Below are 27,265 nucleotides of genomic sequence, written 5' to 3'. Positions count from 1 at the left end.
ATCCTCCTATATGTGCAAACATATGGTAGCTCTCCTTCTCTGCCTGACTTTCGCTCAGCATAACACCGTCAATTTCCATCCAGGTTGCTACACATGGCCAGATTTCATTCTTTCTCATTGCCATGTAGTATTCCATTGTATAGGTAACCACGTCTTCTTGATCCATTCATCCGTTGATGGACACTTAGACTCTTTACATAATTTGACTATTGTTGAAAGTGCTGCTATGAACATTGGGGTCCATGTGCCCCTATGCATTAGCACTCCTGTATCCCTTGGGTAAATTCTTAGCAGTGCTATTGCTGGGTCATAGGGGATTTCTGTTGTTAATTTTTTGAGGAACCTCCACACTGTTTTCCTGAGGGGTTGCACCAGTTTACATTCCCACCAACAATGGAGGAGGGTTCCCGTTTCTCCACATCCTCACCAGCATCTAGAGTCCTCTGATTTGTTCATTTTAGCCACTCTGACCGGCATGAGGTGGTATCTCAGTGTGATTTTGATGTGTATTTCCCTGATGATGAGGGATGCTGAGCATCGTTCCATGTGTCTGTTGGTTATTTGGATGTCCTCTTTGGAGAAATGTCTGTTCATGTCATCTGCCCATTTCTTCACTGGACTGTTTGTTTTTTGAGTGTGGAGTTTGGTGAGTTCCTTATAGATTTTGGATACTAGCCCTTTATCTGATATGTCATTTGCAACTATCTTTTCCCAATCTGTCAGTTGCCTATTAGTTTTATGGATTGTTTCCTTTAAGGCATGTCAACTTTGTGAAAGGAAGAGAGTAGAAGACAGCTATCTGTATTGAAGCAGACGTGTGAAATGCAGTCAGAGGAAGAAGAGAAGATCCCAGTAGGGGAGAAATGGATTGTACAAACTCAACTGGGTTGGCATGGATGGATGAATGAATGAATGAATGAATAATGAGAGGTGCATTTGAATTAGTCAGAATGTCTGTATTCCCCTCATGGCATTTCCTTCATTTTTAAACAACCTTGGGCAAGCCCCATATGTTAGATATTTCCTAGCAAAACAAAGACCAGAAGTGTGGCAATATCCTGATAATTCAGGCAAAACTTCCACTTCTGTTTAGCGTACAGAAAATACCACTGGGAAAGAGAATTGTAAATAAAAACATGTTTTTCTTTTATAACAGCATGTCATTATCATCTTTATGAATTTATATGACATCTTTTACTTAGGAAAGTAAATGGAATTTCATTAATGTTTAGAAACAATCACTAAAGAACTATCCAGTGTAGGGTGGCATTAAAATCCAGTACTCATGTGAGGAGACTTGAGCTCTTGTTCCTGAACAATTAGGCTGAACTCCCTTTCAGTCATATTTTGACTAAACCATTCCAATAAGAAGTGTAGAATTTTGTAAATTGTGTCTTGAAGACCAAAATAGGCAGCCAACAGAGAATGCCTTCATTTTGTGCTTTTCTTAAGTTATTTGGAGTTATGTTCATATAGCTTTTAACCAAATAATCTTTCTTTACTTAATGATATGGGACTCACGATTTTAGTTCTCTTCTCCTTGCTGTAGATGACCTGTGTATCTTAACTTCCTTGTGAATTGTTCAATGTAAATTAGGAAGAAATTATATTACGTGCATTTTAGTTGTCAAAAGCTAAAAATACGTAAAATTCTACAACCAAAGCAACCCCTTTGGTTAACATTTTAGTGATATATACCCTTTCAAAAAATACAGCAGAGATTACTTCTATGCATTCGTTTGTAAAATGGCTTTGTGTTCCAATACGTTGTGTCATAACTATCTTTTTTCTATATTATTAAATTTATTTTTACCTAAAACTTAGATGCATTATTTTTCAGGGCTGCCTGGTGCTTTATTATGTGAGTTTAACACAAGTATTTAACCAATTCTTATTTTGGATATAATGTTTATTTCCAAGTTTTGCAATACCATAAAGAAATAAGATAATACCCCTGAAGCTATGGATGGAAGCTTGTATCAATCTTTCATATTTCATTGAGAATAAACCTTGGAAGTGCTATTGCAGGGACAAAGGATGCACACATTGTTGAAACATCTGCTGTAGCTTGGTGATTGGCTTTCAATTTTATTTTTAAAATATTTTTAATGTTTATTTATTTTTGAGAGAGAGAGCACAGTCGGGGAGGGGCAGAGAGACAGGGAAACAAAGAATCTGAAGTAGGCCCCAGGCTCATAGTCAGCACAGAGCCTGATTTGGGTCTCAAACCCACCAGCCATGAGATCATGACCTGAGCCAAAGTTGGACGCTTAACCAACTAAGCCGCCTAGGCACCCCGTATTTTCACTTGAATTGCAAGCTACATGGGAAAGTTGGAGAAGCCTTTATTTTTCATCTCTGCCAATCTGATGTATTGTGCTACTGTATCTCATTTTAATTTAATATTTTAAACCTTACTAGTGAGTTTGCATGTTTATGGGCCATTTGTGTTACTTGATTTGTGCATTGTCTATACAGGCTCTTACTATCTTTTTCCCTATGTGTTGTCTTTCTCCTTGATTAAAAAAATATAACTATTAAGCATACAAACCCATGGGACTGTCTGCAGTTCATAATTTTAATAGGCTTCAAAGTATTCTATATCAGGATTATGAATTGTAAGTGAGAATCCACACTCATTCCTGCTTTCTTAAACTGTTCTTGCTGCAATGACCATTAGCAAAAATATAATACTGAACTTGGCAGAAATAGTTCTAAGCAACCCTTTTAATGGTCTTTATTAGTAATGAACTAAATTCTAAGTGAGTAGAGAATAAAACTCAGTCTATTCCAAAGTAAAATAGAAAATTGAATCAGTTATGTATATTTTTCAGCTAACAGTAAGGTCAATTTTTCTTCATTTTCTAAATATTTTAGGCTAAAGTAGACTTGTCTCATGGAGGGTTTTTTTGTTGTTGTTTTTGTTTGTTTGGTTGGGTTTTTTTTTTTTTTTTTTTTTTTTTTTTGCGGGGGGAGGGTATCAATTCATCATATAACTTCTTCCATTCTGCATTGCTTACTATTGTGCTGTGGACATAGCCATAGCGTTAATGATCCGAGGACGTAAACTTCAGATGAAACAAAGATCACAGATCAACGTGATTTTGCCTTGCGGGGACTCGCGTCCAGGGTCAAATGACGTCTCTTGGTAGGTAATTCGGGAAGGATGGTCAGAAGAAGAGATGGGGCGGCACGTTCTTCACCAGCTCTGCCACAAAGCACTTTCTGAGTGTGCCCCCCATGCTTAAGAATCATCACACTACATCGTGATTCTCCACCAAGCTCAAATCTCAGAGATTCATCTTTGATTCAGCTGGTACGGGGGATGGATATTCATATCTTTATAGACGTGTTGCCTTCCCACCCTAATTTTTTTTCCTCATGGTGTTTGGTGTTAGGGTGAAGGGCGAAGGCCACATTTGAACATAAGTCAGGTTTTTTTATTTTATGTGGGGGAAAGCCGGGGGCGTTTGCAGAACTTAAAACAGAAATCAAACCTTTAAAGGTCGACTGTATATGTCCTGCCACTCATATTCTCTTCTGGCTTCTAACTTTCCTTAGGCTTAAAATACATCTGGAGTTGCTGCTTCCTTTGTTCTTCAGAAAGTTCATTTCTTATTCTTTAAAAACATATACACAGATAAAACAAAAAACAATTTTTTTTAAAAAAGGGCAACAAACAAAGTTTTTGTTGATCCTAATTTCAAAGCCTTGTTGCCTGTAACTCTATAGAACAAAACAGGGCTTGCTGTTATCTCAGGGGGTGCCATACTGTACCCCAACTTGTTAAGATTTTCAGTGGGCAGTTCCCCAGCTGAGTGGTTTGCTGACTGTGAAATTAAGAGGAATTAGGGCAGGACAGATAGCCACCACATTTTGAAATGAAGACAGATGAGGAAGTGCCTCTGGTAAGAATTGTAAATTAGTATACCCAATGCAAGCATATCTTAAAAATTCTGCGTGTTTGGTTCCAGACCACCCTTGGAGAGAAAATATTACAATGAAGTGAGTCACATGCATTGTTTGGGTTTCTGAGTGCATGTAAAAGTTATGTTTACACCCTACTGTTGTCTGTTAAAGTGTGCAGTAGCATTATGTTTGGGGCATCTGGGTGGCTCAGTGTCTGACTTTGGCTCAGGTCATGATCCCGTGGTTCATGTGTTCAAGCACTGCGTCTGATTCTCTGTTTCCCTCTCTCTTGGCCCCTCCCCCACTCACGCTCTCTCTCTCTCTCTCAAAAGCAAATAAACATAAAATAACTTCAATACAGTCCAATACCTCACAGTCCCTATCCTCCTTTACTTCCTTAAAAAGAAAATAGCATGCAATAGCGTTAGGTCTCAAAAAAAAAAAGTGCATGCCTTAATTTAAAAATATTGTTAAAAGATGCTAGCCATCATCTTAGCTTTCAGCGAGTTGTTATCATTGGTCAAAGATCACTGTAACAAATATAATAATGAAGTTTGAAATACTACAAGAGTTACTGAAATGTGACACAGAGACACAAAGTGAACAAATGCTGTTAGAAAAATGGTGCTGATAGACTTGCTGGAGGCAGGATTGCCATAAACCTTCAATTTGTAGTAAAAACAACAACAACAAGAAAACCCCAGTATCTGTGAAGTACAGTAAAGTACAATAAAATAAAGTATGACTGCATCCTTAATAAAACAGCTGTAAAATTTGGCATGAAACCTGCTAATAATCATACCTCTTAGTGGTTCTATCAATATAAATATTGTACATTGAAAGTTCATAGTTCATTAAAACGATTGGTTGAGTGGCAGGAAGTCTGTTTAGGGATTTCAGCCGTATTCAGAATGTATCATAAAAAATCAGAATAAATAGATCTTTGACTTCTTATTCTACAGTATAGAGATAGTCTTATTCTTTATCACAGTTATTTTACTTAAATGTGTAAATAAAAAAGATGTCCAAGGCTGCTGTGAGAAAAAAAAAATACTATAACAAGGTAAGTACATTCTCTGTATTAAAGAGACTTTATGCTTTCATTTTGATGGCAACTTTGATTAAGTGAACATTTTGGTATATTTGATCTTAGAGCAATGTATATTTCTTATCCCTGCCCACTTATCAGTTTTTCCTCCTTTGCCTAGAGATTCTGTGTCTCTCTTGTCTATCTCATAATCCTAATCCTGATCATGGAAGGCTTGACCTTTCTCATGAATTCATTCTCTATGGCTATATTCTGGGAAGAGAGTATGAGCCCAAATAGACAAGACCCCTGTTGTCCTTGAGTTTACAATCTAAAGAAATCTTCCATGATTTTCTCTTTCTGCAACTGTTGGTGTTCCAGTTAGTTACTTGCTTTCCTTTCTATGTTTCTCTTAAATTCTTTGAAACTTTAATCTTTATCATAGTTATTTCCCCACTTTATTGAGGTCTAAATGTTGATCAATTAAATTGTACCCCTCTTCCCACCTGAATTATGAATCAATTAAGATCAAACAATAAGGTGAGTGGCATCTGTAATACATTTATTTTGATAAAGCTCAAAATGGCCAGTAGCAGATGGGGTCCCTGATACCGAACTCAAAAACTAGACAATTACTTCTTAGTAAGAAACATCTTAGAAAAAGTAAATCCTGCATGTGCCAACACTGCTAAGTTTGGTACAATATGAGAATGAACTTCCAGCACATCCCAAACCTTAAAAGGTAAAGTGACTAGAAAGGGGAGTAGCTCTGCATGCCCGGTTTGTCTTTTCAAGCTGGACATGAATGAAAGAAAAGTATGGATTAGGCTAGATGTGGGCTCCATTTATATCTGGATGGGGAAGAAGTGTGTTTCCTTCCCAACACACTGGATATTTTCCTGCCAGTGGATCCTTTCTGAATTTATTTGTTATTCCTGCAAAGTTGTTAGTATACACAAGAGGCATTCAAAAAATATTGAATGAAGTTCTTAGAAGGTAAGCACATTTCATGGATTTACTCTAAAATGAGGAAGAATTACACATTCTTAGATTGGGTAAATTCTAGTATTTACTACCTTGTGAATAGTATGTTCTGTCTCATGTATATTTTCATGATATTTACCATGTCAGGATAAACCTTTCAATCATATTCAACCATATCTAGTCTTGTTTACATACTGAGGTGAAAATATGAACATGAGGATCTTAAATAATTCTCAGTGGATGTGGTGGCAATAAAAACTTCAAATCAGTGTAGGCTGAATTATGTGAAAAAGGTCTGAGAAGACCTCACTGTGAGTCAAAGGGCTTTTTAGAAATCTTGAACTGAAATCTGGGATGTGGTAGAAAGGAGGAGAAATGTGGTAGAAGAAAAATTCAAGAGCTAGGGGAACTTTGGCAACTTAAGAAAGTCTGATACTATTTCAGCCATATATTTTAAATATTCTTAATTAATCTATGTCCCCATCCACCAACCATGTGATGTCAGTCTTTGCTGATAATAGAACATCTGGTGACTTGGTCAGGGAAGCAGCCCTTCATTCAATTGGGGATATGGTCTGATTTTCCTAACAGCAAAGTTTGCCTTAGGGTTTACCGTTAATTAATTGTGTCTAAATATTAACTGACATCCATTCTAAGGTGTGAGCAAAACTCCCCTCCAGGGCACGTCCTCTGTGGAAAATTTAACATTTCCATTATGAAAGCCAAGATGATGAAATACTTTTTAAAATGTGGCTGTTGAGTGTAAAGGAGGAGGCAAATATCTCATACCAATTGAGGAAGGAGAAAAGAAAGAGTAAGAAAAATGGCTCCAGGGAAGGGATCGTTAGAGAAATGATTCATGTCAACTTTCAAAAAAAAAAAAAGAAGAAGAAGAAGAAGAAGTAGAAGAATCAAAAGAAGGAAGGCCAATTTGCTGAGGAATCTTTCTGCATTAGAGCTGCAGAGTCCAAGTAGACAGGGAGTTGTGATGGACAGGAAGAAGAGCTCTTAAGAGAACTTCACCTTGGAAATGCTTTCCTTCCATAGGGGAGATGTTTGTCTAGAAGAATAACTAAGAGCTGATGGTCGTGGGTCATTTAGAAGAATTATATCACATCTGTTGCGCTTTAATTTCTAGAGAACTGACGTTAGTTGAAATCAAATTACAAACTCATGTTCAAGATCTAAATAATTTGTTAGATCTGATGCTACAATTTCTTACTCCTTACAAGGAATGATTTTGTCCTGAGGAAATCATTCAAGCAGGATCTTTTCCCCTCTTGGTCATCTCTGAAAACCGAGATCCTCTGTGTCAACATAACTGCTTGCGCTTAAAAATTTTTAGCCAGAAAGTTCAGACTGCATACCAATAAATAACTTCACTTTTTGCTTCAGGATATTCTCTGTATACCAGTTTATCTAGGCAGACATTGTGCTTATCAGGAAAGTAGCTATCTAAACAGAATAGATTTCTCACCTGGACTAACAGCACATCTATGAGGACAACAATCAGCTCGTCATGACTTGCTTCAAGACTCTTGCCTATTATGTCACAAACTTTGTCCAGTTCAAACTAGTGACCTCTTGAAAGACCCATCTTCAATCAGTTGACCCCAGATCCCCAAATTTTACAAAAGGCATTTAATTTCTTCCTTCATTTTGGATACAGTTATGGCTCTACCAAAGCAGTGTTTCCCCATGCTACAGTAAGTTTAATAAATTCACCTTTGTTTGACCCACAGGATTTGGTATTCTTACGAGTAACTGAGGATCTATCTAGTATGTAGGTAGAAGCATCATATGCACACTAAACACTTTTAGGATGTGATCCAGATTTTCAATTTTAGTGTAGAATAAATTAGGAAGCAGAGTTGTCAGTGAAATTGGAGAGTGACAATTAGTGACTCAGTGAAGAGACAAAGGAGGTGCTGTACTTAAAGAAAAGCCTCAGGAGAGCAGGTTTTGAGACATTAAAAAAAATTAATGGTCTGTGAGGACTGGAAACCAATAATCAGTTTCTTCTCTTGACTATGTGTGAGGCCCATGCTTTGTGGAGGAAGGAGATTCCCCACCCCCACCCCCAGATTTCCAAGGAGGCATCCACAGTGGAAAGAATGTGGCAAATACCTATCTCATTCCATATTCTATAAGGGGCCAGATGTATTAGGAAGAAGTTTTCAGAGAAACAACAATCAAATAGTGAGTCCTTCTTAAAGAGTGAGGACAGAATAGGATTTGGCAATAATAACTCAACAACTGGACCTTTTCTGGACTTAGAACTCTTTTATTTCCAAAAAAGTAATATAGACTTCCAATTCTCTGACCACATGCCATTTATTTCAAGCTGTCTCAATTCCTTTGTCTCATCATACCTGATATTTTATGTGGTTAATATCTTAGCTTTCATTTGTTTGATCAACTCTCTACAGTCTGGTATTATTTTATTTTTGGCTTAGGATCCATTGCTTCTAGTGCTCACCAAATTTCTCAACTGCATTCTCTTTTATCATTCCAAAAATCGATTCCTACATGGATCCTACTGACCACTTCTCCAGCTTCCCTGTCTGGATAGAGTGCTAAGTTTTCTGAGTATTGCTGGAGAATAACCATCACATATAAATCTGTGGTCTCCAGTATCTGTTGGGTCCTTGTTACTGACTGAGAAGTTTTCTATAGGTTATTGAAGCACTGCCTCACTAATTTTGCACAACTGAATTTTGAAATCTTCTCTGTTCTCCGAAGGACACCTATCCCTCTGCTTTCTTGTCACTCTCCACATTGCTAAACAAGCAAAACCACACCACCACCACTACCACCAAAAACCGCAACAACAACAGTAAAAATAACAGGGTGGGGGAGTTTCTTAATGTCCTCCACTTCCAGTAATTAATTATTTTTTTAGAGTTATATTTGACATACAACACTGTATATGTTTAAGGTGTAAAACATATTGATGTGATAGATTTATATTGCAATCTGATTGCCATTGTTGCATTAGCTAGCACTTCTATCCCATCACGTAATTAGTATTTCTTCTAGTGTTGAGAACAGTTAAGATCTAATCTTTTAGCAAGTTTGATGTTTATAATATAGTTTTGTTATCTATAATCACTGTACTGTGTATTAGGTCTCTAGAACATATTTATCTACTGGTTGCAAGCATATTCCTTTAAACAGTATCTCCCATTTCTCCGTCTGCCCTCCCCCACCCCTGCTGCCCCTGGTAGTTATATTTATCTAGTCTCCATCTTCTGAAATAATGGAAAAAGTGTATATTCCTGAGACTGACCTCCTCACAAATGTTCTACTTCTAATCCATTCCCACCTTTTCAAGTGTTTTGTCCATCTGTGATCTTTTTCCTGTGTCTCCAGTTTCTTGTGTATTCCCTCTTTTGAGTTAAATATGCTCAATTGTTTTCAATTTTCAAAAAGAAAAGATATCTTTCTGCAATCTCTGCTCTTGTCTACTTGCTACCCCCTTTTAATCCCTCCTGTCCCTCATCATGTTTTTGAGCTGTACCTGCCGTATTTACTTTTCAGTCTTCAACACACCTCTCAACCTACCTTCTAGCTCTACGTTCCGAAATACTACTGAAATGGGTCTGGCAAAAGTCACCAATGAGCTTTTCATGACTTCAGTCACTAGGAGTTTTTCATCTTGATTTCTTTTGTTTTACCTTCAGGGTTTTATGTTATTGAACAAGGAAATTCTCAGAAAAGGGTGAAGTTGACATTCTGGGCAAGGGGTCATGCCATAAACAAGAGAATGTTCATGGAATTAAGAAGACAGTGAAAAGGTATTTTGGCCAGAGCACAAATTTTCCATAGAATATGTGGAAGTGGGAGGAAGGTATGCTGGTATTAGATCATGAGAGGAGCCTCTGAATACCAAGTCAAGGAACTCAGACAGTATTGCACAGCGGTCAAGAATTCTCTTTGCACACTATTGGAAAAGGAAACAATACATGGTAAGAGATGTCCATTGTCATTTATCTGCCGCTGTGTTTCAAACCAGGTGACTCAGGCTTACTTATGCTTATAAGTCATGGCAACAGGAATACTTTTGCTTTGAGTTTGAGGCAAAAATATGAGGGTAAAAATTTCAGTGAAATTTAGTTGAAGATATAGGACTAGCCCTGGAAAAAGGACAGCACAGACCTGAAGATTAGGGAGTTATTTTTGGAGAAGTGAGTGCTGAAGTATTCATCAAGATCTCTGTTGAGACAAGCAACCATTCTCAAGATAGTCCCTTCCTTCCTTTCAATTTGCTTTTTTTTTTTCTTTTTCTTTTTGGCACTCAGAGAATTCCTTACAGTACATTTGTACAAAGTCCCATTTTATCCTACATTTAAAACTGTTGTCATTCATAGATGATACCGTTTCTGTTACACTGATAGGTCCTTTAGTGACTGGTGCGTAAGGCATGTTTTTCCTTTTGACAGTTGGCTTGCAATTTTTTTTTTTTTTTTTTTTTTTTGCTGTATATGCTGAATTGCTTTCTTGCTCTTACAAATATATTCAACATCACAGTTCTTCCACATGACAGACAGAGAAGGCCCTGGCAGATTCCAACCTCAGGAAGAAATTATGTCTGCTTCTATAGTATCGACAGATCCATGTATGTATGTCAGGAGACACCATTGCACTCACACTGCAGTTCTATTAAATGGGAGGCATACGATGTCAGGTTCTTTGATGTCATTTTAACCAATTGGATCATTGTGTTTCAACTTAATTGTTAAAGAGTGTATTAAAAATTAGAGTCTATATGCTTTTTATATGATTCCATAAAATTTTTTAGGGAAAATAAAGGGGGCTCCTTAGTGGCTCAGTCGGTTAGCATTGGACTTGTGATTTCAGCTCAGGCCTTGATCCCAGGGTCCTGGGATCAAAGCCTGTGTTGTGGAGCTTGCTTGGGATTCTCCCTCTTTGTCTCTCTCCCTCTGTTCCTCTCCCCTACTCTCTCTCCCTCTCCCCTACTCTCCCTCCCTCTCCCCCACTCTCTCTCCCTCTCCCATTCTCCCCCTCTCCCCCACTCTATTGCCCTCTCTCCCACTTTCTCTCCCTGTCTCTCAATTTCTCAAATAAATTTAAAAAAAGTAAAATGTAAGGGTTACTGATTCGGTTTGATTATTAACTGTGAAGTTTAGGATCTACAAACAGACAATTGTATAGTTCTAAGCATTAATGGCCAAATCAAGTTTCTGATGATGTAGTTATACAAGTAGATAATAACTAGAATGTTGAAAACAGTCAATAAAGTCTACAATAGATTCTAATCTATTTTTGTTGAGTTTTATGCAAAGATACTGATCCTCATTTGGTACTGCGTGATGTCTACGATTGTAATTTGTCATGATTACAGCACATTACATTGGTCACTGTTGTTTCTTTCTGGAAATGTTGATTTGTTAAAAAGGTCTTTCAATATTCGTTCTGAAAGACTTGTTTAAATTTGCCCAATGTAATGTGTGTGTACATATACATACATATATGTAATATGCATAACATTATGTCCAGCGTCCATTTAATATCCTTCAGATGTCAATTACTGTAAGTTTTTTGAGAGTAGGGCTAGGCCTTTCTCAGCATCTTACCTCTGTGCCAATGCAGTGCTTCGTACCTAGTGGTTATACAGTTGCTTTGTATTGAGGTTTTCTAGTCCAATAGAGTTTAGTTGCCCCTATTTTACACCCCCTTATCTATTTTCTATAGATGATGCTTTCTGTATATGTATCTGTTCGTTAAATTCTGTACCTAGACTTTAGATATAGTTGTTATAATATTTCAATTTGGGGAGAACAAAAGACAGCTACATGATGTCACCTTCATTTGCATTCAGACAAATCCTAATGATCCAGTTTGCTCAAAGGCCAAGAAGTTTTCACATTGGGATGCGAAGCAAATGATCTAGTGCTCTTAGCAAGATTTCAGCATAGCCATATCATACCTGTCTAGTGAAGTACACTCTGGTTTCTGAATAGATAGAATTGGTCTAGAGTGATTATAGGCCCCTAGTATGCCAGTATCTCAGATCAAATGTTCTTTATGGAGCATTGTACCCAGGCATTTCAGGGCAGAGTCCAGAGGGAATTTGTTGGACTGGGAAGATTTATTAGACTACAAGCTCTATAGAGCAGAGTATGTTCTCAGAGTATGTTCCCCAGGCCAGCAGCATTGGCATCACCAGGGAACTTGTCAAAAATAATTCTCTGGTTCTATCTCAGGCCTATGGAATGAGAAAGTCTGGGGGTGGAGCCAACATTCCATGTTTTAATAAGCACTCCAAGGTGACTGTGATGCACAGAAAAGTTTGAGAGCTGCTGGTCTAGAGACTGGTTGATCACTTAAAGAGTTCATTCAGTTTTGAGATGTATGACATAGAAGACTTGTTCCTATTTTCATTCCTGCACTGATTCAGCTTACAGCTTTGAGTCTGAGGTTTCCCATCCATAAAATAAAGGGTTATAGTTACAAGGTTGTAATGTATATGCCTTACTAACTCTAAGCTCTGACAGTGGAGCTCCTTCTTGAAGTTTTCTCCAGTTAGTCTTATGGTTGCAATGTAAAAAAAAAAAATTTAATGTTTTATTTATTTCTGAGAGAGAGAGAGAGAGAGAGCAGAGGAGGGTCAGAGAGAGAGGGAGACACTGAATCTGAAGGAGGCTCTAGGTTCTGAGCTGTCAGCACAGAGCCCGACGCAGGGCTTGAACCCACAAACTGTAAGATCATGACCTGAGCTACCCAGGTACCCCTAAAGTTTATAGCCCAGATATGAGTGCCTAAAATGAGTTCTAATGGATAAATTCAAAGTTTTATACTGGCTCTAAAACAAATACAGCTATTCTAGTCACGTAGGTGTAACAACTTGGAATTTTCAAATAGTTCATCTCTCTCTCTTAATGTTTGTTTATTTTTGAGAGAGAGAAAGAGACAGAGTGAGCAGGGGAGGGTCAGAGAGAGAGGGAGACACAGAATCTGAAGCAGGTTCCAGGCTCTGAGCTGGCTGTCAGCATAAAACCCGACACGGGGTTCGAACCATGAACCGTGAGATCATGACCTGAGCTGAAGTTAGACACTTAAGCGACTGAGCCACCCAGGCTTCCCTTGTCTCTCTCTTTTATACCAATGGTCATTATATATTGTCCTATCAATTAATTTTTCATTTACATTTTGAATTAATAATTTCCTCTAGATTTTTCACACTGCTGCCATTGACCTCAGAGTGACCATGGGAGGTTTTCTAATGAATGCCTCTACTATAACAATAGCTTCTTAGTGGTGTTTGGCAACACAGACCTCAAACCTTAACATGAGACATAATCCTGACTCTAAAAAGAAGACATTTCCAATAAGTATTTTTGCCAAGTGAGATTTAAGGTTTAATTAATAAGCATCATACATTTCACTGGACAAACAAATAAATTGTTTATTTTTCCTCAGATGCTGCCTATACAAGATGAATCTAATTCCAGAGCTCCCTTTAGTGGAGATTTTAATAGACACTTTCCATATTATACTAATAGCATATACAAATCCTTCACTTCAGTGTCTCAGACTGTCTGTCTGTCAGTCTGGCACTTTTTCCAAACAAAATATTTTGTTTGAAAAAAAAAAAAAAAAAACAACTCTGAGACCCAAAATAGAACAGAACTGAAAATTGTGTTCCAGTTTGTGTAAATGATCTAACCTCCTTTTGGTCACCTGGGTCTGGAATGGCTGTTTTAGCAAATTTCTTACTCCATCACCTTGTTAAAAATACAGACGGTTGTATAACTTTGTCTAAGCTCATGCATTATTGAGCTGATAAATCATAGTGGCTTTGAAAGAGCCAATATGCTCCAGCTGCCTCTCATGCAAATTAACTGCATGTGCTAAAACTCCTTATGGAAATTTCAATGGCTAAAAATATTACGCACGATCAAAACCCAATGTTATTTTTGCTTTTCCGCTACAATATTTTCTCAGTTAGTAGACGTTTGAAGAGGTTTTCAATTGTGATAACTTCTGGATTTTGTTTTATTTTAAAGGCAAAACCTACACACACATACACACACACACACACACAGAAATATGCATGTATATGTACATATATGTATATCTATATACATAATCTCATTATTAGCAATAATTATGTTCTATGCAGTCACCACAAACACTGAATTAACAAAAATACTGAACCATTGCTCCTAGGGGAAATAACAGGATTAGGTTCCTGTGAGCCTCTGCTCACATTTTGGTGAACTAATCAATACCTAACTGTATTTTTATGTGTTTCCACTTAGAGAAATTTTATGTAATATCTATTATTGGTTTATTAACACGGAGTGTGGCCAACAGTACTATACTCATGTCTGAATTAAGCTCCTCTAATACATATGTTTTATCTATGGGGAGTATCACAGTCTCCTTGTGCTTAGGAACACGAGACAACTTTTCAGTGCTTGGGTTGAGGGCCATTTTAAACAGTGAAATCTCCCAACAAGCACAAAAATGCAAAAAAAAAAAAATGTTGCAGTAAATATACTCTGAACAGGACACCTGCTTGCAGTCTGAGTGCTAAAACAAGAAAGCAGGCTGCGTGAGTAAGAAGATTCAAAATTTTGTTGTCACTGTGCCATGTTTGCAAATGACCATGAAAGCAGCTTTGAGAACTGATTGATTTTGGGGTTACAAATAAATTTTAGCAAGTAGGCACATTTGTAAATATGAGATTTATGAAAAATGAGGATCAATGATTTGATAACTAGATGCAAATGGAATGTGTTAAAAAATTAGAACTCTAAACTCAAAATAATACAATAAGCCTGTAAGTATTTTCTTACAAGTTCCAAAATACCCCATTCTGAGAGTTCCTATTCCATGAAATTGAAATTATATTAAAGTATGGTTTCTTCTACATATTCTGACCAACTTTGTCTCTGCTACTCTTTTCTGCTATATAAATAGCTCATGGTTACTTTTCCTTGGCTCTTTGTTTCTTAGCTAGTGATGTGATTGATTAGTGGTATCTGGTTAGACAGTGCCAACATTCAAAAGACTTTGAATGATCTCATTGAACCACGGTTTATTAGTCACCTGTGATTTATACATGAATGGAATTTTACATGTTATAAGTAGATTTATTTTTTTCTCTTCAACCTTTTAACCAGTCCAATGTCCTATTAAAATGAAGTTACTTCTTGTCTACTTTGAGCTTCCTTTCTTTGTCTCTAAATGCAACCTTTAAAAAATATAAACTGGAAATATGAAGTAATTTTCTAATTCCTTTTATGCATAAGCCAGGTCCCTTTAGATGGATATGATAATAACTGTATGATAATAGCTATTTTTAATCATAAGTGTTATCTCTTATTTCCAGGTTTTCCATGGAAAGATAAAACCTTTGTTCCCTATGTGATATTATGGTAACTTACTGTGGTGAAAGTGTACCAACACTTTAATGTTAATTTCATATCTTTAAATAAGAATATAAAAATAAGAACATAAATCATCTAACCAAAGTGAATTATATAGGTACTGAATATCATATCTCTCCCCCCCACACACACACTTAACAATTTCCAAGTGGATAAAATGTTCAGATATACTGAGAAATTACTAGCATTTCTATAACAGAATATATTTCAAGACTGGTCAGAACTAGTTTTGTTGTTACAGAACACTGATTTTGTTGTTTTCTTCTGAAGAAGTTGGATTTTGGTATTGATAATACATTTTTCATTGGCAAATGCAGTGTATAGAATGTAACCTATTTAAGAATGTTCTGTGTGAATTTGAGAAGAGCATTTTCTGAGCTCCATAGACCAAGCTAAGTATTAACAATGCAGTACTTATGGGGTCATGTTTATTAATGACTCAATAGGAGGGACAAACGTGAAGCAAGTATAGGTGTAATTCACTCTTCATACTATCTTGCTACTGTAACAAACCAACAGGATGAAAATATTTGTATAGAGGAAGTGCTCTCTCTGATGTGTACTTTTAAAATTGCTTTGGAAGCCTCCAGAGTTTTAAAAATAGTTACTTCTGTTATATTTTAGGTAAGGCAAACACCTCTTCTGTGCTTATATGATAAACTTCCCCTATGTTGGCCTAGACCTGGATTCACATGTCAGTATGAAAGCAACATAATGGTGTTTATGAGTTAAGTGAATTCCTCAGGGACAAAAGAACCTCAAGGAATTCATAATAATTATGTTACAACTAGAAGGACATTGGAAGACATTTTGCCTAACTCATGAATTTCTCAAAAGAGGAAACAGAGGTACATTTTAACTAGAAATCAGAAAGAGCATGTACACCAGCAAAATATTTGCCACTTCCTTTTCCAGTTTTTGTTTAGGTTGAAACGAAATCTTTCATATTCACATAAGCTAGAATCATAAGGAAATCAGGGGAATCTCAGTGGTGGTACATCTATTCCTTCTGAGTATTCAAAGTACTCCAGGAGTGGGAAAGAAAGAATAGTATTTCTGATGAGACAAGCCAGGAAGGGATCCTCCTGGGACTGCTGATTCCCAACAGAGGCAGATTAACATTCCAGAAAAAAAAAGTGGCCATGGGGCTCACACAGCAAGAGTGTTAGTCTTGGCTCTGAGGCTATAGCCAGAGAGACAGAGAGAGAATAACAGTACATTTTAGGAATAATGACACAGCTTTTATAAATATGTTCATTTAGGGTCAGCCAACTAATGTTGGTTTTTTGTTTGCTTTTGGTTCTATTTTATAGTCCTGACTCTATAACTCTTAAGCTAATGTTAAAACTCTGGATACATTAAATTTTTCCCATGATTGACGACATTCATTTTAAGGATTTGAATTCAGAAAGACACAAAGAAACTTGCCCCCAGTCCTGTGAAATAAGATCATTTATCAGCTCTGCTTTATTTGCAAAAGAAGGTTCAGTTGCCCTTTATATTATTGTTAGAGCTCAAGACAATGTTTCTTTACTTATGAGCAGATGTTTGAAATCCTCCAGGAGGTTTCTATAAGACTATGGAAATGAACTTGGCATGGGTACTGGGCTCCCAGGTGGAGCGGTGCACATGAGCCTCCTTAGAAGTGTTAGATCAAGGCTAGTCCGGGAGAGCAACAGAGCCTAGCCACCAAAAGCCGAGCGCTTTGGTGAGTGACAGGTACAGGCTCCTTCTGAAGCATGAAAAGGAATGCTAAATGATCTCCCTGACAGAATAAATCTTCTGTTTGTTTGGTCTGGACCAGATGTGCTACAGGCTGATGTGGAAATGTCTGCTCATGCCAATTTCACTTTAAATCACAATTTGGCAGGCTGGGTAGTTTTGAAAGTTGCAGCCCATTTAGCACTTTAAACAGAAATGTTTTCTAATGGTCTTTCCAGTTAATTTGCAAATCTACACCAGTGCGCAAGTAGGGCTGTAAGAAGCTGTTCTCTAGAGACGTGGGTCACTTGATCAAAGAATTCTGTCTGGAGATTGAATGCGAAATATGGCTTTATTTCCTGTGCGCAACTCAGTAGTCTCTGTGTATGGACGGAGTAGTTCTGTGTGTCCAGCTCTGTGCTGAGAGCATTACCGCACATTTATTTCTTATTGTTGTTTCACATGCAAATTGTTTTAATATTGTAAAAACAGGAGTAAAATGCTGGTTACCAGCTTCCAACTGTTCTGAACAGTTCTCAAAATCTTGAGTTAGGAAACACCTAAAAAGACTTGCTCTTCTCAAAATATGTTATGTACTTTGAATCTATGGATGCTCTAAGGTCCATCACAGATGTGGCCTATAAAGAAATCTATGAGGAATTTTGAAGTTTAGGGATATGAACCTTGGAGAAGAGAAATTATATTTTGAATTACTTGAAAGTATAATGATCTTACCTTCATGTTTCTTCATAGAAGTGACCCTCAGAGCTCCAGTTAATGAACAGACATTTTCATTAGTACTCTTATTCCTGATTCTATGATGGTAAGAATCTTACTCTTTTTATTAATTTCTATATCCCAGGTGCCTGGCAAGAAGCCTGGTACACAGTAGCTGCTCAATAAAACTTTGTTGAATGAGTTAATTCAGATACTTGAATGTGCCTTTATCATTCAGTTGGTGATTAGAGAATGAGTTTGTTACTAAAACTCCAGAAAGAATATTCATTTCTGTGGATTTAGATGTAAAACTTGAGCTCTTACAATATTTCTTGATTAAAACATCTCCAAAGACTTCCCATCAATAATGGGAAATGAACATATTTGTCATTGAGTCTTGGAACAATGAATCTGTTGTTCCACTGTGAAATTTTAACTGGACTCAGTCTTGTGAAGATTTTGTTAAAAAGTTATTGTTTGTTTTTACCAACCCTCTACCATCTCTGTGAGGAGTACTCACAGAATAGTCATGATTAAAGTAAATTAAACATTTTGCTATAAAGACACTGTTTATATAGATGTAAAGACATCCTCACCTTCAGAAATACAGGAGAGGTCTTTTTTTTTTGTTTTGTTTTGGTTTTAATATTCATCTTAAATGAAAATACTTTTCTAGGCAAGACCAAAAACCCAGAGGCCTTATAAAAAAGAATTTAAATTAAAATGCAGAAACAATAACTTCTTCCTGTTAAAAAAATGAATGAAAAAAGTTAAAAACCAATTGCAAAGCAGAGGAAAGTGGCAACATATTTGAAAGCTCTGCCTTAATATATAAAGCTCTCCAAGTCAATTAAAATATATATATATATATATATAAAGCAAAAGGCACTCAAGACCATATTTAATGAGAGAAAGAGTAATTAGAGCTTAGTCAAACTATTATTTTTTCACTTGATATACTGATAGAGCCTAAAATGTTTGATAATACACTTAATGTAAGGAGTGAAGAAATAGGTACTCTCATGAATTATTGCTGGAGGTATAAATTGCTGTATCATATCTCAAGAGCAATTTCAAAATAGACCTTAAAATCAAGATTAAAATCACTTGACCTAACAGTTCCACATCTGAGAATTTATCTTATGGGTGTACCTGTACTTATGTTTATAAGTGCACATTCAAGGATAATCAAGAAAACTAAGAAAACTTCATGTAATATTGTTTGTAGTAGCCAGATACTAAAAATAATCTACTGATCTATTAGTGGGAGTAAACTAGTTAAATATGCTATGCAACACCCATATTATAGGATGGTTTGAAGTCATTAAAAAATGAAACTTTTCCATATATTCTAAAATGAACTAGGCTTATTTAAAAATGAATGAATAGTGGTCAAAATAAAATGCTGGTTTCTATTCTTTATTAGCTCTCTGTATTTAAAAATATACTTTTTAAGAATGAAATCTTGCCATTTGCAACTACATGGATGGAACTAGAGGGTATTACGCTAAGCGAAATTAGTCAGAGAAAGACACATACCTACGACTTCACTCCTATGAGGCCTTTAAGATACAGAACAGATGAACATAAGGGAAGGGAAGCAAAAATAATATGAAAACAGAGAGGGGGACAAAACATAAGAGACTCTTAAATATAGAGAACAAGCCGGGTTGCTGGAGGGGCTGTGGGAGGGGGAGGGGTTAAATGGGGGAGGGCATTAAGGAATCTACTCCTGAAATCATTGTTGCACTATATGCTAATTAACTTGGATGTAAATTTAAAAAAGTATATAAAATTTTTAAAAATACCTTTTTTTTTTTTTAAACTCAAAAAACATTTTTTTTTTCATTTAAAAAAGTATTTAGAACACATAAAACAAGGCAACATTTATTCTTTCTTCTCGTCTTCTGGTGTGGGGTCTGTTGGTGCTTCCTCCACGGTTGCACTGTTGCTCTCTGAGCCAGTGTTACTATCACTGGTCCCTTCCTCAGCCATACTGTCCACCCCCTCTTGCCCGCTCTCCTTATCCTCAGGAGTAGATGTGCCTTCCTCACCATTCTGTTGGCTCTCCGTCGCTTCCTCGAGGTGTGTCTCCTCTGTCTCCATCGGGATGCTCTCGTCGTCCTTCTTGTCCTCAGCCTTACTGGCAGCTTGCTCTTCCTCAGGAACCATGCTGCTCTGACTGCGTTCGGCTTGCTCCGCTGCCTCTTTCTCTCTTTCCTCCTGCCTTTTGCGAGCCTGTTCCTCTGCCTGTGCAATTTCGGCGGCAATTTTTTCCACATCCTAAAGTTGTGGGAGATTGGCAAGATTATTGGTGGCATGTGGCGAGATCTCACTGATGAAGAAAAACAAGAATATTTAAACGAATACGAAGCAGAAAAGATAGAGTACAATGAATCTATGAAGGCCTATCATAATTCTCCTGCATACCTTGCTTACATAAATGCAAAAAGTCGTGCAGAAGCTGCTTTAGAGGAAGAAAGTCTACAGAGACAGTCTCGCATGGAGAAAGGAGAACCTTACATGAGCATTCAGCCTGCTGAAGATCCAGATGATTATGATGATGGCTTTTCAATGAAGCATACAGCTACCGCCCGTTTCCAGAGAAACCACCGCCTCATCAGTGAAATCCTTAGTGAGAGTGTGGTGCCAGACGTTCGGTCAGTTGTCACAACAGCTAGAATGCAGGTCCTCAAACGACAGGTCCAGTCCTTAATGGTTCACCAGCGAAAAATACCTTTTTAATACATTTGTAGTATTCAGAAATATTTGAGAATCTGTGTGTGTGTGTGTGTGTGTGTATGATGTTAACGTATATCATAGTAAAGTTAGTAATGGCTAATTAAACTTCACTTAACTGTCTCATAAAGCAATTTGTAATAAGCCCTAACTTTTGGTCACATTTACAGACATTAGAATTTGTCTAGAGATTTTCATTGATGTGGTGTTTTATCTTCCATAGGGAGAATACGTAAAAGTTTTTTCCTGTGTGTGAAACTTTTGGGGCCATTAAAGTGCCATTTTGTAAAATGACTGTTCCAGTGCAATAAATGTTGCCCTGGGAACCTGAAAAAGTTTATTATCCTCCTAAAAAATGCATATTTTATTTTTTAGTCACTGCAGGAATGAACCTCATAAACTGGATGAGTTTAATGGGCTCACACTGAGCTTAAATGGTGGTATCCGCTTTTTCAGTGCCTTTTATCTGCCACATTGTTAAAAAGTTCCAAAGAGACTTTTTTCCACAGACCCTATCAAGTCCAAAGGAAGAGGCTATTTTCATGACATCTCTGAGTGCACTTTGGGGATTTGTCTCTAAGCCCAGCCCCCAGAGGAAGGATACCTTCCTTCCATGTGATTGGTGCAGCCCCCATGTGATTCTCCACTAACTGCTTGGCTCATACAATTACCCTCTGACAGAGAAAGGATACCTGTAAAGCTGAGGTGCCATTCAATACCTTAACAATTGTGTGCTGATGTTAAAAAGTAAATTATCATCCATCACACAAGCACAAATATTGAAAATGGAATTGCAGATCAAAGAAAATGCAATCCCAGAAGACCATTTTTTTTTTCTTTCTCAGTTTGTCTATGCAATGAGTAGCCTAGTGCTCTCTAGGATGCTGGGAAATGTTCATATTGTGGACTGCAATCCTAAGAGTGGTCTCTGTGATTAGTTAACACCGTATGACCAAGTCTTTGGGCAGTTGTGTTGGATGCATTAGTAAATTAATATAGATGGGTTGGCAACCTGGTGAATGAGGCACCAAGCTTCTCCTTATTTTAGGTCACGTGGGAAGGAAGGAAGTCAAAAAATATGGATGAGGAGAGAGTCTGAAGTTTTAACTGTGGAAATTGGCTTTTGTTTTGAGCAAGTGGAGAGAGATGATTTAGAAAAAAAGGGTGGCAATGACTTGTGTATATGTATTTAAAATATGTGTCTGTGTTTAATGTAGCATTTGTCATAGGTAGGTTGCCATGTTTTACTCATGTGTTTGCATGATTTCTCACCATGGTTTTGAGAATCCTTAGAAGATTTGTGAACGGACTTCAGGATGACCGTGAACTTCTAGAATTGAACAGCTTTTTCTTGTAAGTTCATTTTGTCCCCCATCGCAGAGCCTGTAAAATTCACTAGAGTCTCAAGGAGATGAATGTAGCTGATGATGTGCATAGATCTAGTTTGTTGAGATGCACAAAAATATTCAAGCTACTATATATCCTAGCAAATTCTTCAGGAAGTCTACCAAATCTATAGAGGTACATAGCTAAAGGGAGTGTGAGAAGAAACAGGCCCAGAAGGTTTTAGGAAGCCTCCAAAGCTGTGCTTACATATCTTCCTGGTTCTAGAAGGCAAAAGTGATTCTCATCACTGTAACAAGACACAATGAATACATCCACCATTCTAAGCTACAAATGCTTCACCCTAACAGAGTATATCTAAATATATGCATCGGCAATCAAAAAGAATGAAATTTTGCCATTTGCAACTACATGGGTGAAACTAGAGGGTATTATGCTAAGTGAAATTAGTCAGTCAGGGAAAGACACATATCATATGACTTTACTCAGATGAGCTCTTTAAGATACAAAACAGATAAACATAAGAGAAGGGAAGGAAAAATAATATAAAAACAGGGAGGGGGACAAAACATAAGAGACTCTTAAATAGAGAAAAAACAGAGGGTTACTAGAGGGGTATGGGAGGGAGGATGGGCTAAATGAGTAAGGGCATTAAGGAATCTACTCCTGAAATCATTGTTGCACTATATGCTAACTAACTTGGATGTAAATTAAAAAAAATATATATATATATATGTAATGTATTTATCGTTGTGGACAGTGCACTGAGGGCTTCCTCATCTGGAAACATTTAAAAAAATTTTTAAATGTTTATTTTTTTGAGAGAGAGAGAAAGGGAAGGGAGGGTGCTGAGGAGGGGCAGAGAGAGAGAGAGGGAGATACAGAACCTGAAGCAGGGTCCAGGCTCTGAGCTAGGTGTCACCACAGAGCCAGATGCAGGGCTCAAACTCACAAACCGTGAGATCATGACCTGAGCTAAAGTCAGACACTTAACTGCCTGAGCCACCCTGGAGCCCCTGGAAACATTCTTTATGGGGTCCCTTCATTAAGTTGCACCCAAATTTGTGATCATAAAATGTTTAAATATTGTCATTGTTCTAGTGTTAAAGCTTCTATTTTTGTTGCCTCTCTTTTTCAATAAAAATGAGGGGTTGAATATTTGGTACCTCAAATTCATATCTCAGTCATTTCCTTGAAATGCTCAGAAGAATGTATGGGAATTCATTGCATGCAAGATTCATTATTTGTTCCACAAACATTTGCAGAATGCTTAACATGTACCAGCAACCAGATCTGTTATTGGGATTGCAAAGGTGAATGTAATGTCTGTCTCTGTGAAGCTTGCAGATTAATGGAGCTGGGGGCTGGAAGAGACAGCACAATAAGATTCTAAATTAAAAGCCTCATGAATGTCTACTGTTTTATATCAAACTTTCTTATCAATCCTGTATTTGAGATCAGAATATAAATACTTCTGGCAGCTCTGTGTTAAGTTAGTGGTATTTCAGTGATTTGCAACCTTTGGTGCCCAGCAGATCCCCTTGCAGCATTTTAAATACAGTTGCCTGGGGCTGCACTCAGACCTTCTGAATCAATAATCCTGGGGTTGGGGTCCTAGTGTGTACATTTTGAAGAGCTCTCCAGTGCTTCTGATGAGTCATAGATTGACGCCCTCTGAAGTTTTATTACATTTTTATTATCTGATCAGTAGTATGGTTGTATCACAAGAGTATTTAGAAAAAAATGTCAGGCCCGTTACTAGGAACCACAGGCCAGTTTCACCTTTGTCCTTACCCAGTGTCCACAAGTCCTGTTGACATGTTAACCTTAGGTGTGGCATAGTCTTGCATGTTTGGGTAGTTGTGTTGCTAAACTTTGTTTTTTTCTAAGCTGATTATATTGCTCTTGGTTACCGGAATGCCGTTTACTCCAAAGGGAAGATAAACTATATCAACGGTTCGAAAGTCATTAAAATAGACCTCGAGGAATAGTTAAGTCCTTATGGAAAACCCTGACACCTGTTGTCTTTTACAGAAATCCCAAGTCTACCTCATACATTTTCTTTATTTTTTTCTCTCGTTCTTGGGAGATGATTTCCATGAAAATGAGATCTTTATTTCTTGAGAGTTCATCTGTTCTTGCTACTCAGAGGAAAAAAAAATGCTTAAAATTTACACTCGGTGAGTTGAATTAGAATACGTCTGAGCATTTTCCGCAAGGATCAGTAGCTTTTTGTGGTCTATCAGGAATTCAAGTCCTGCTGCCTACCAGCTGCTGTTGGGATGGTTTGCTCGTGCTGTTTTCTTGTGGACATGTCGTTCTCAGGAGCGGCCATTCCGGCTCCTGCCACTGCAGTAAGGGAGAAGGCTGCATTTTCTCCAGTCTGCGTTCTTAAACTTTACCCTCCCTGTAATCTGGTTAACGCTGGAGTCTGACAGCAGCTTTTCCTTAGAGCATTAAGTTCCAGATGATGGACATAACACTTTATGAGCTAGAATTTCTTTTCATAATTCTTTTTTATGTGTCACTTCCCCCTTTATTTTATATCCCTTTGTAACTACAAAGTAGGTACTAACGTAAGGAAACGTAACAGACGTTTTGTAATTAGACACTGTCCTGGGTTGGCATTTGCAGATAGAGGACCTGACAAATGTTTTCTCCTTCAGCTAGTTGTTTTCCTTTGTACTCATTATACTAGTGTCTGAAAAAAACTTTGTGCTATTGTTTCAACTTAGAATGTGTTAGCAAGGGAGGAAAACAAGTGCTATGCTTCTGTAACACTGCGATTTATTGCCTTTGGATTTGCATGGAATTGGTGATTAATTTCTTTAACAAAGACTCATGGGATTCTAAAAACTACATATAGCAAATTGCATTTTAATAGAATTTTGAGTACTAGAGGAGTTATGGTGCATAGCAAAAAAAAAAAAAAAACACAACAAACCCAAAATAATATAGTTCTAATCTTTAACATCTCCTAAATAATCATTTTCTTGACCTATATGTATGAAATTTATAATCAAATATTATCAAAAATAGAAGCCATGCATTCAGATTAATCTATTAATTTTCTCTAATTGGTTAAAGAAAATAATACAATGAAACTATATGTTCTGCTTTACAATTTTATTAGTGAGAAAAAAATCCATTTCTTTAATTCATATAGCAAGGGTCCCAAGACAAGTTGGAAAGAGGTTCCTAAGAAAGCTTTTGTTCTTTGGAACCGTCCTGAATTTTCTTTTTGCAACATTTATTCTTTTAGTATATAGTAGCTTACACTGATGTTTACCTACTGCACAACCACTCTTCTCTGTCTTCTCCCATCGGCCAAACACAACTAGGGAGAGAGCTGGAAAATACCAGATACTGACTTTCTGAATTTCCTCCCAGCTAAGAAAGACCACATGAGCTAGAACTGGTCTATGACACATGAAGGAAGTTGCGCTGGAGTTTTCTGGAAGAATATTCCTCCTTGATGAAGGGAAAAAGGTAAGATATATGAATGGGAACCCCTGTTTTTCCTTATTGATTTTGTACATAATTTGTATGAAGACGTAATACTGAGAACAGCAGCATCCATTCTGCAACCAAGAGGAGAGATCATCAGCTTCTTGAGTGTAGCAGAGCAGGTGGATAGGAGATCCTGGGTATTTGATGACATACAAAGTCACTGAATCAACCCTGGAACTGTCAATATTTTTGTTATATGAGTTGGTAATAAATACCCACTCTTATATTAGTATGAGTATTTCATACTCATTGAAATACTTTCAATTAAAAGTATTTTATTTTTTGATATATATATTTTTAAAGTTTATTCATTCATTATTTCTGAGAGAGAGAAAGAGAGAGCACACAAGCAGTAGAGGTGACACCAAGAGAGAGGGAGAGAAAGCAGTAGAGGGAGACACAGAATCCAAAGCAGGCTCCAGGGTCTGAGCTGTCAGGACAGAGCCAAACATGGGGATTGAACTCACAAATGTTGAGATCATGACCTGAGCCGAAGTCAGGTGCTTAACCGACGGAGCTACCCAGGCGCCCCTCAATGAAAAGTATTGTAATAGATAACTTGGCAAATGCTACAAGTCTCACAAAGGATGTTAGATCTGTATATTTAAGAGAAGTCTCAAGATTTAGAAATTCTCTAGTTTTATTTAATCTATAATAAAACTAGATAAACTACAAAAGAAAACTCAGTTAATAGCTGACATTTCTGTAACCAAGGACAACAACTGCAGTTCAAAAATGGATTAGAAGCTTGTCTCAATCAAATTGAGGTAAGAATGAATGTACATCAAGTGGTAGCTCACCGCAGGTGTAGTCAGAGAAGCCAGAATACCAATATTAAAGGTCAAGGGGAAGTGACAAATTAGATACTTAATGGAAACTCCAAATTGAGGTCCATGTACTCTATTAGGAAACTAAGATTCTAATAATTTATTTTCTAGCTGATTGAACTGGAAAAATGAAGGAAATCAGGTAAGAACAAGGGCTACTTTATACATTACATGGGTTGGCCATGCAATTCTGTTTGAAAAAGCATTAAATTTTGAAGCTTTTTTCATCAGAACAAGTTTTAAAGTGCATTCAGTTTCAAATAAAAAAAAGCGATTTATCAAAGGCATGATGCTTTTAACATAAGTAATGCAAATCAGGGGAAATATTTGACCAAAATGGAATTGGAAACCTACATAACAATATATGTATTTGAAACAAGTAAATCTGTGGCTACTGATAGAAATGTATGTGGGTCTGTCAATAGGCAACTAGAACTTGACACTAGACGGAGTAATTCAGGAAAGAAAAACCCACACAAACTGAATGAAATATAAGGCCAGCAGTGAAGGTGAGAGGCATTAGTTAGTATAGAATCTAAGCAGCTATCAGGGAGGAACAAAAATACAGTAGCTTATGTTAAACAATTTAGAAGTGTATTTCTCTTTCACCTAACAGAATAGAGTTAGGTAGCCTAAGCCCGGTAGAGCCTTTGTTATTCTCAAAACATGGCTTTCATCCCTGGATCCAGTTCATGCAAAAGGAAGACAGAGAAGTCAAAGGAAGTTCATTTCCTTAGACGACACAACCTGGAAGGGACAGACATTAATTCTGTTCATACCTTCCTAACAGCACAAAATCACAGGGCCGCACCTAGAGGCAAGGGGTGTTGGGAAATCTCTGTAGCTGAGAGGCATGTTCCTTTAAGAAGCTGAATAGCACTCTTCTTAATGGATTGGAAAGTGAACATTGTGTGACAACAGTCATTTCTGATCCAGGAGGAGTCAGTGTCAGAAGGGATGGTGGGGCTCTACAGTCTTAGCTTCTAACCTTGATGTTCCCCTTGTCTTGGGGCATATTTTCCTGACCGCACCTGTGATTTTGGAACTAGCCTTAGTCAAGCACAGCTCCTTTTTAAAGCTTTAGCACC

The 27,265-nt window shown here is 37.2% G+C and overlaps 1 protein-coding gene across 1 annotated transcript; it reads left to right on the top strand.

The window, feature by feature from the left end:
- The first annotated feature begins 3,050 nt into the window (after positions 1 to 3,050).
- On the top strand, positions 3,051 to 20,502 carry LOC120224247 (SWI/SNF-related matrix-associated actin-dependent regulator of chromatin subfamily E member 1-like). The gene is made up of 2 exons (XM_039222487.1): positions 3,051 to 3,148; positions 19,791 to 20,502. The coding sequence occupies exons 1-2, from the start codon at positions 3,051 to 3,053 to the stop codon at positions 20,500 to 20,502; spliced, it is 810 nt and encodes a 269-aa protein (XP_039078418.1).
- The last annotated feature ends 6,763 nt before the right edge of the window (positions 20,503 to 27,265 follow it).

This window comes from Hyaena hyaena, unplaced genomic scaffold, assembly GCF_003009895.1.
Source record: "Hyaena hyaena isolate Hyena2069 unplaced genomic scaffold, ASM300989v1 scaffold_1138, whole genome shotgun sequence".
In the NCBI taxonomy this organism is placed as follows: domain Eukaryota; kingdom Metazoa; phylum Chordata; class Mammalia; order Carnivora; family Hyaenidae; genus Hyaena; species Hyaena hyaena.
The sequence above is the reverse complement of the archived record's forward strand: the minus strand, read 5'-3'. Positions and strand labels throughout refer to the sequence as shown.

Bases quoted from the DNA above. Each gene is read 5' to 3' on its own strand.
- LOC120224247 (XM_039222487.1), top strand. From the start codon at position 3,051: ATGATCCGAGGACGTAAACTTCAGATGAAACAAAGATCACAGATCAAC. The intron at 3,149-19,790 runs GTAGGTAATTCG...CCTTATCCTCAG, and splicing joins GGGTCAAATGACGTCTCTTG to GAGTAGATGTGCCTTCCTCA.